The 9,682-nt window shown below is 40.9% G+C and overlaps 1 protein-coding gene across 1 annotated transcript; it reads right to left on the minus strand.

Moving 5' to 3' along the window:
• Positions 1 to 6,176: 6,176 nt before the first annotated feature.
• Positions 6,177 to 7,100, minus strand: LOC6600386 (bax inhibitor 1). Its single transcript, XM_002025438.2, has one exon. The coding sequence runs from the start codon at positions 7,067 to 7,069 to the stop codon at positions 6,359 to 6,361; it is 711 nt and encodes a 236-aa protein (XP_002025474.1). The 5' UTR covers positions 7,070 to 7,100; the 3' UTR covers positions 6,177 to 6,358.
• Between the last annotated feature and the right edge of the window lie 2,582 nt (positions 7,101 to 9,682).

A 9,682-nucleotide genomic window follows, 5' to 3' on the forward strand; every position in this document is an offset into this window, starting at 1 on the left:
AATTTTATGAAAATGTGTTCTTATTGAATTTTTTTCTATTTTTTGTTATGCTGGTCATTTTGGAGGAACTCCCCACATGCTGCGATACGAAGGATTTTTTTTTAGGATTTCAAGGGAAAAAAACTCATTGAGAATTTGGATAGAGAATTTCGTGTGTTTAGGATGTTGAATGGGATAAGCTTACACGAGCTGGAGATGGTAGAGAGGAAGATCATGAAGCTGAAGAGCCACAGGAGCTAAAATTAATTACATATATAATATTTTAATGGCTGAACTCTTGTTCGTTAATAAATTGCATTGTTACATCGAAGCAGCACATTGGCAATATCTAATTGAGATCTTATCTCCTCTTCAGCAATGCATCTTCGATAGTTTCACCCCTGACAATAGCATTCTGATTGTGTCCTTAATAAAATGATTTCAAGTGTCAAGCGAATCGCTATCCTCGCTTTTCACTCTATTTTTCGGTTTTTTCTATCGCCGGGATCATGCCGATCAGATTCCTATCTATAAAATCAGAAGTGAATTTTACTTAGGTTGATTGTTGAAACATTCCATTTGGAAAAATGGAACTTTCTAACTTTGTTCGTCTTTTATTATCTTATTATTTTTAGAACCGCTTTTATGCTCCATCAATTTGTCATGCAATTTTCAACCATTCTGAAATTTTCTTAGAACCAGCGCCGATAATCTAAGATCTCTCGAGATATTACTGAGCTTCCTGTAGTATACTAGAATACACCAAATGGAACAGCCGATTTTATGATAGTGGCAGATTCCGTTTGAACCTTCAAATTAATCTGAGAAAGTCAGAACGAGCGACCATAAAATATGATTAAAATCCATCGCCTTTCAGAATTCATATGAAAAGAGTAGCCCCAAAGGAATCTCTAATTCAAATGTACACCGGAGGCTTCCCGGCTGTGCTGTTTTTCAGTGTTGGTAAAAACACGCAAAGTGGCAGAGCAGGGAAATAGAGGAGAAACGATGACAGCAGCAGCGACGCGATAATGATTTCCGTTTTCACACCTCGCTGCGACACAAAGGATGTCAAATGAAAAAAGTGCAAGCACTCACCCGGTCCAATCCATGCACCAGAATCGGAGCATGGAGTAGAAGTGATCCATTTTTCAGGCGCACAGTGGCGTGAACAACCTTAAAAATCCCGCTAAGTTCACATAAGCCAAGGGGTCAACATACATATGTACATACTGCAATTTTCGATTTCGTATTAAACCTTTTTGACTACCAACTGAGTATTTTGTTTGGGTTTTAAGATCTTTTCCAAAAAATTCAGTGTCTACAAAAAAATTTGAACTTATTTTGCAAAGCTTTTTCGTAAGCTATATTTTTCCTTTAGACTGTTATATCTGTATCTGTCTGTAGTATTTCATTCATTCAAAATTTGAAATTTGCTTTAATAAATTCTGGCTAAAAAATACATTTGTATTACTCGTATAAATATAATAGAATAGCCCGATTCCGACGACTGAGCTTTTTTGAAAAAACTTCAATTTATTTTTTGTATTTCTCATTTTTTTCATATTGAGGGATCAGAACTTATTACAATAATTAAAACAAATATCTTACATTTTGCTCCATCAGTTGCTCTAAAACAACTCTCTCTATACAATCTAAAGTCCTGGCTCATCAAAGCTTGAGCCCACGAATAAAGTCATACCATACATGCAAAAAATAATGATCGCTATTATAAACAAGCATCATATAAAAGTTAATGTTTTCAGTAACAGATCCTAAAAATATTATACAAAAATAATAAACAATTTTGTACTTCTGTTTTTCTGGAAAACCATTAGAATTTTATTTTTCTTATGCGGGGAACTAAAAATATGAAGTCTGAACTTTGACATCACATTATCATCGCAGATCCTTTAATGCATACATACAAACATACATAGGGTGATACTTTGTTCACTTACTTATGCGGAATCATATTTGTTTTCAAACCATATTAAAACTTTTTGCAAATCCAAAATTTGATTTTGAAACTAAGCGATGATTTTGGGGTCGCTTACACCACTGTGCGGGGAGGGGAGGTGACGACGGCACCGACGTCAGCGGAAGTGCAGCATTTGCACATTTCCGGCGCTGCTCACTCAGCCCGTGCATAATCGATTAACTGGCGCGCATAAACATGACCGCAAATGTGCAAATGCACGACCACAGACAGAGACGCGGAAGGAGACTGGGGTGGACTCCGGGCCGTATCCCCGTTCAGCCGGGACCGGTGCTCGGGCAGGGGCTGGGAATGGGGCAGGAGGTTCCTGTAGCGGGTGATGTCGACATGCATAAATGCAAATGCCATGGCAATACATATGCAAATTACTTTTCACACACTCTGCTTCACAAAAATGCACCACAATCCAGACGGATACGAATACGGCCACGGCTTGCGGGCTACGGGATGCGGGCTGCGGGATGCGGGCTGCGGGTTGAGACAACAATTATGGATGTGAATGAGGATGTGCGCGAATGCATAGCTGGTTATAGTAGTCTGCCACTAATTTTGTGTTTTCTCTGCGGGCTGATATCCACTAAACTAATTGCAAAGTGAGACTCTTCGCGATTTCCATGAGGAGACTGAGCAGGGTGGAAGCGATACAGATACAGATGTCTGTGGCGTTCCAAGTGCACACAGTAAATGGATACTGCTGGTGGGATTTTTTGCACTGATGGGAGTTGGAAGCTGGAAGCTGGGACACTTAACTAATTCGGTAAGACTCAAGGTAGTCAATCACCGCAGCCAAAAAATGTTCTTTTAGTTTATGGGAATCGTATATCGAATCATATAAAAACAAAATTAAAAACAAAAACAGCATCCTACAATACACATATGTACATATATCGACTTTTTTTCTATGGTCGCTGGTAGCTACTATTTCCATCCAAATATCATCAAAGTGACAGTAGATATAATAAAATCTGGTTGAATGCGGTCGGTTAGTCGTCAGACTTCGTGGAAACAGAGAAAATGGAGGGACATGGTCGTTGATTTTGATCACGAATATAAGAGTATGTTGGTAGATACATATGCTGCCTGTACCTTCTTGATTGGGTGATTGGTAAGCAAGTTCGTATCCTTATTATTTCCAAAATCTTCCGTGTAATCGATATCCTTGTGGGCTAGCATCCCATATCCGAGCCAGGAACCCAGCTTTCGTGCTTGCCGTTGCATTGACAAAGTCACTCCCAGCTTGGCCAAGTCCCAACGAGATTTACGGCATTTCCGGAATGGGGTGGAGGAGGAGGTGAAGTGTTCAAGTAAATCAGAGAGCAAAGATGGCGAAAACTTTTGCCTCGATTTTTGGCAAATTAATTTTAGTTAAATTTCAGCACGTTTACGAGTATTGTTTTACCTTTCAGGGGATGGAAAGTGAAAACCAACAAATGACGGCTTGGATGGGAGCAGGTCCTGGAAGCCCGTAGGCTGTTGGGGGGCGTTGAAAATTTTGAGGCGTATAACTTTTGCCTTATTGTGCTTTGGCGGAAGTTGAAAAGCCGAACAGCTGCAGGACCCGCCAAACGGGGAGGACGGCAAGGGAGTGGTATCTAAGATAAAAGTCTGGTGGTAGGCAGCAGACAAATGGCCAAAAAGTTGTCGGAAAAGTCCCCCCTAACTATAAGCCGCCCACGGCTCTTTTTCTGCTTCTCGGCACCCCGTACTCGTTGTGTATAATGTACTCGTGCCGACGAATTTTACAGCCTAAGGGAAGCATTTTCGTCACGCAATATGGATGTTGGTTGTGCCGATAAAGTGAGCATCCCAGTTCTTGCTTGCGAGATTATCCCAATGGTGTTACACCACATAAGAAAAACTAGTATTATTGCACTTTTAGACCGCCAGTAGCATTACGAGTATGTGGAAGATCCCTGGATGTTTAAGCACTTTGGTGGGTCTTTTTTCCTAAATCCTCTGAGAGGGCCCTGTTGCTTCCCCCTCTATTAAGTTCAGGACATTCTCATAGGATGTGTTCTAAGTACTTCTGAAATCCGGCTGAAATGCCAAGGTTTTTTGAAGGTGTACACTTGTGTTCTTGGCCGTCGGAGAATCGCAAGATAGGGTCATCTTAAAGGTGGTCAATAACATTCTAGTAATACATACATAAAAGGTAATAGAGATACACCTGTAACCGTTCCTGAAGCATCCGTGCGGCATATTCTCATTCCCTTTGTGATGCCTCTACATACTAGGCAATGCAATTTGACGCGATCAGACGCTGTTTTTCTTTGAGAGAACTTAGTCCCCAACACTATTTGCAGAATATGTGATAATTCTAGTGACTGTATTGAATGACTTTTTCCGGCTGAGGCCTTAGGTTTTACCGAAACTCCTATTGCAGGCAAAGAATGCGCTTTGGGTTTTATTTATGGTATTTCTTAGGTGTGAGTTCCAGGTGAGTTTGGAGTCAAGGGCGACTCCAAGATAAAGGACTTAACTTGGAAAATAATAATCCTTCATTAATAGTACATTTTTTGGCTGGGTTTATTCCTTGAATTGGCTTTGGACGCATCCGTTCCAACACACTTGCAGCACATCAAGAGACCCGGACAGCCAGTCTGACTTCACACAGCGCGACTATAAAAGGGAAAGGAGAAAGAAGTACTTGGGGACTCGGACCGTACCGCTTTCAATTACCTATGTAGTTGTTATGGTAACTCTCTTGCCTCTATACCCACCCTTGCAATGATTTTCCAATGACAATGATTAAAGGAACTGATTACAACACATTAATTACCCTCTTTTACCCATTCTAGAACACCTGACACACGTTATTACTCCATTCTTAATACTTACATATTTACTTCATAATATTCAGTTCAGATGCACGTCATCACCATCAATGTACGATGAAAATGCAATTGCATAAAAAATACTGGCATTGCAGTGCTGATAATTCATAACTGTTCCTTATTCTTAATTATTGTCTCGTTTATTCTAATTCAAAAATATTGATTTTTTATATGAGGCACCACTTATTTTAATACATCTTGATCAACTTGTGCGTTTAAACCATTATTTTTTAATTTATTTTGATTTCGGCTTTTCCTCCGCTGCTGTAGATAATGGATATCTCGCTGTTCTAGCTGAAGTCTGCTGTGGCAACCTCTGCAGAACGATGCTAGTGCTTTGAAGGTGGTAGTGTAGTTCTTTCACAATGATTTCCCCAGTCTTTCCTTGGTTTACGAATGCTCGGACTTAGTCGCCGCTGCCCAGCGATGTGTCCTGTGCTACGACCAAGCTGATGTTTTCGCTGGTGCCTTGATTCCATTTTCATCCTTTGCAAGCTCAGATCGGGGACACTCGCATCTGCAATGCTAGTTCGCTTTTCCCTGGGCTCGTCTGTCTAGCTCTTCTATAACGTAAAACGTAACGTAACATTCCCTGCAAAACTGTTCGTTACGGTATATAATCGGCTATTGGTGCTGATCAACAATATATGTATACACTTTATGGAATTGGAAACGCTTTCTTCTACGCGTTTCACACATCCACTTTCACCACAAATCTAGTATACCCCTCTATTCTTCAAGTACCGCGTATAAAAAAGACAGATCTAAACAAATTTCAAGAAAAATTAAAAATTTGATCAAATGGAATATATAAAACTCTCCCAACGGTTCGACCGATTTATATGATATTTTTGTTTGGTAAAAAATCAATTCGTCCCTTTTGCAGACAGCGAAACAGCGGGTTGTACTCTTGTGATAACACATTGTTACAATTGTGTTTCAAAATTTCGCCCCACCACCTTCCGCCCGCACAAAGGACTAAAATCTGTTGCAAATCAACCTGCCCACCCCTCTTCTCTTTGAGTACCGCATATGCTCACCGCAAGGAACCTTGCTATGGCAAGGAAAGATAGGGAGAGAGACGAAAACACGTGGGAAAGGACAGGATAAAACAGACCATGATGCTCATCCGGATGCACCATCTTGGCTGATATGCGCAAAGCTCCCCAAAGTCCACCCAGCCATGATCCCTTACCTGGTCGAAAAATACAAATAACGAAAGGATCCATCCAAAAATAATGTGGACTAGGTTCATGCTTCAGACTCAAGCACGGGTTCAACCCAAAAATCGTCCTACTTAATTTGCAAAAAATATAATGTGAAATTAATTTGAATTAATTAATTTGTTTATTTGAGTTATACACTTTCTTTACTCCGATATGGTTTTTCTAATTTAAAAGTCAAAATAAACAGTGCTAAATTTTAAAGTTCTTGCCAAAAGAAGACTAATTTTCCAGCCTAATCAGTCTTTGTAGGCATCCTTTTGAAATTGATGTATTTTTTTTTAATTCTGCTGTCGAACTTAATTCTTCTTGCGGAGGTCGTTCTATGTTCCTTCCGCATTGCGCTTCAAGATGAGTAGCACACGACGGAACATGCTCAGTACGTCAAAGAACAGATCCATGGCGTGCTGAACAAAGTCGTGGTGTCCGTTGCGGCACTTCTCGACAATATCTTGGGTATCGTAGACTACAAAAGCGGACATAACGAGAACTCCCACATAGAGCTGGATTACTTGCATCGCATACGACTTCACTATCATATTGAAGAGACTCAGTACGGCCATAGTGTTCAAAGCGCTCACCAACGTCCCGCCGATAAATAGGTACTTGCTTTGCTCGGACAGCAGTGCGGTCAGGGAGAGGGTGATGAAGGTAAAAAAGGTCCCGATCAGGGCTGTGACGATAATGGAAGGATCGATGCGGCCTACGCATCCCAGCAGCGGCCCTATGGTCTGGCCAGCGAAAAATCCAAAGCCATAAAGCATGGCCAAACGTAATTGGTAGTTGTTGCCGTCATCCTTGTAGAAATGCAGCCCCAAAACCAACAACAGTGTTAGCACAGCGGCCAACAAACCGAAATCTAGAACGCCCTCTATTTGGAGCACGCTTCCCACAGCTGTCGCGGCTGCGGTGCTTCCGATGATCATGTACACCTTGCAGAGGTGGTGGCGCACATGTGGCTCGTAGCGATAGTTGAGACCATTAACACAAGTCTGGAAACAATTGCTAATTTTCTGCGCTACTACGGCGGCCATTTTTCGTCGAATTTCGCAGGTAAAACAGAAATTTTAAGTTCTTATTTATTTTTCAAAAGGATACCTGAATTTGATATATTAACTGACAAACTGCTTTGTACTTGATTTTATATATTTTGATGAGCCTACTGGTTTCTGTTTAAATATCACAACATTCTCTTAAATTTGGAATATTTTACCTTAATTCCGGCATTAAGTATGTACGAGTATGTACATCAAGTCTTGCCAGAGAGAAAGTGTGAGCGGAAGCCCTGACTCCCACAATTTCGTGAGAAACGACACAATCATCCGCGAGCTCAAAGTCCAAGCAGCTAGCAAGAGCCTTTAAAAGTTTAAAGAGCGGTACAGAGAGAGGCTGCGCCCACACCAACGCACTGGCAACAGTCCTGCTCGGCTGCTAAAGTGAAGAAGAGTCTTTCGTCCAGCAATTGATCTCTTGGAGTAAGTAATTGTTATGGCAGTATCGATGTTTATGCCATGTAAGCTCGGCACCATGCTCATCCTTGCTTGGCAGAGATCCGAGTAGACCCAAGCCTCAGAAAGGGGGGTTGACGCAAAATGACATAAAATGGCACCCAAAGACATTTACCCGTGAGACTCGATTTCATTCTTGAAGGGAATTTTTGGTAAATTACTAAGAATATTTTGAAGATATACCACAATATTTAAATCTACAAACTTATGTATATATATGTATATGTAAATATGCAACAAGTATAATAAATATATATATAATATCAATGTGGTATTAAGCTGAAATGATATGGAAAATACAAATTGTAGCGTCACAATAAGCTGTTGTTCATCTGAGACAAGATATCCACTGGCTTTGACTATCGTTGTGTCTAATCTTTATACCAAGTGTTATACCAAACACGTTTGCATATCTTAATAATTTCTGATGCCACGGAAGCTGATCGATCTACGGGTACATTGAGATTTGTCAAATTAAATTTTTCAGCAAATAGATATACATTTTGTTTATTTGTTTCTTAAGTTGTACAAATTAGATATACGAGAAGCGTTGGCAAAGATGTTATTGCGGTCTGTCTGTGTAGATTTGAGGTTCCCAATAGCTGCAATTTTATGGCTCTTTTCTGTGAATTCATTTTTGTGGCATTTTCATTATGGCAACGCCTTTCTTTGCTTTCTCAAACCATTCCCCGCATCCCTTTTCTCTCCATCCGAGCTATCAGCTGCGTGTCCCGATGGTCCTGATGGTCCTGATGGTCCTGGCTCCTTGTTGTTGCTGCTCCTTCTGTCGTTGCTGTTGATTCCTAATCAGAAACGTGTTTGCATGTACACAGAGCTAGAGACAGCGGAGTACGAATGAGTGGGAGGACTGTCGCTTGAGTAATGGCTGCAATAGGCAACGTGCAACAAGGGCTTCTCGCGCGACTCACCAGAACAGAATGGAACGGAGTGGAGACAGAGCAAAGGAACCAGAGTGCACTATGTTTTGCTGCTTGCGTGGTTTCATTTTCAATTCTGTTTGCCTCTGCCAACAGTGAGGAAGGGCGACAGCAGAAGTAACCCTGTGCAACATGCGTTCGACAATCAAGTCAGGCCGCAAGTCAAAAGGCAAAACTTTATTTGCGCAAAGAACGCCCAAAAAAGATAGCCCCAAAACATAAGTCTGTTTGCCCTTGGAGTCCTTACGGCACAGCAGAGAGGGAGGTTCGGAACTGAACAGAAATTGGAAATGAAAATAGAAATGGAATTGAAGCCCTACATTTTTTCACCATGCCTATATTCGTTGAATTTGTTTTCGTTTTCATATATGCAGTACTCATTGCTTAATAGAATATGTATCTTTTCTTGAATATGAGCATATGAAACAGGCAAAAGGAATATATTTAAGTCTCTATGAGCACTGGGATAACGCGAATCAAAGGAGGGATAGTTACGAGTATCGCCGGAATGCAATAACACGAAGAAAAGCCATTTTTCCTGAGGAGCTGTCCCATAGTTTTTAATGAGCTGCAACTTTGAACTTCATCACACAGTCAAATCAAATTCAAAAAAATCAAGTTAAATTCCAGCTGAATCACTGGCCTTTCCGAATCATGTAGAGCTAGTTTTTACCGAAACCAGGACATGAGAGATAGAGAAATAGTGATACGTGTAGCTGTGTTACAATTATGGACAACAATAAAAACCAGATTGAATTCGCTGGATACCAAATATTCTCATATGACTCAACATATATCATCTGATATTGAAAACGCAATACTCATTGTTAGCATTCGCTTCTTTCAGCATACAGATCTAAATATTCGTATTAAATACTCGAACAGCCCTCATGGCACCCCTTCTTGCCTTCCAGCTTAGAGGAAAGAGCCCCAGAGAAAATGAATCAGAAATGGAAGGCCGTTGAACGGGGGGATGACCGAGAATAGTAGAGAGCAGCAGCAGCTGACTCAACTAATCGTTGTATTCCACACTCGAATACCCTTTGCTCAACGACCATTGACGAAGACATGTGGTGGACGGTGCTAGTCCCTTCCCTTCCTGCATTTGCTTGGAGAAGTGGGGGTTCTCTTCGATGTGTCATTGTGCAGAAAATACTCGAGCAGAAGAGAACTTCATAGATATCCAGATGTAAGCTGGCAA

The sequence above is a fragment of the Drosophila persimilis genome, unplaced genomic scaffold (genome assembly GCF_003286085.1).
Source record: "Drosophila persimilis strain 14011-0111.01,24,50 unplaced genomic scaffold, DperRS2 tig00000766-arrow-arrow-pilon, whole genome shotgun sequence".
In the NCBI taxonomy this organism is placed as follows: Eukaryota; Metazoa; Arthropoda; class Insecta; order Diptera; family Drosophilidae; genus Drosophila; species Drosophila persimilis.

Bases quoted from the DNA above. Each gene is read 5' to 3' on its own strand.
- LOC6600386 (XM_002025438.2), bottom strand. From the start codon at position 7,069: ATGGCCGCCGTAGTAGCGCAGAAAATTAGCAATTGTTTCCAGACTTGT.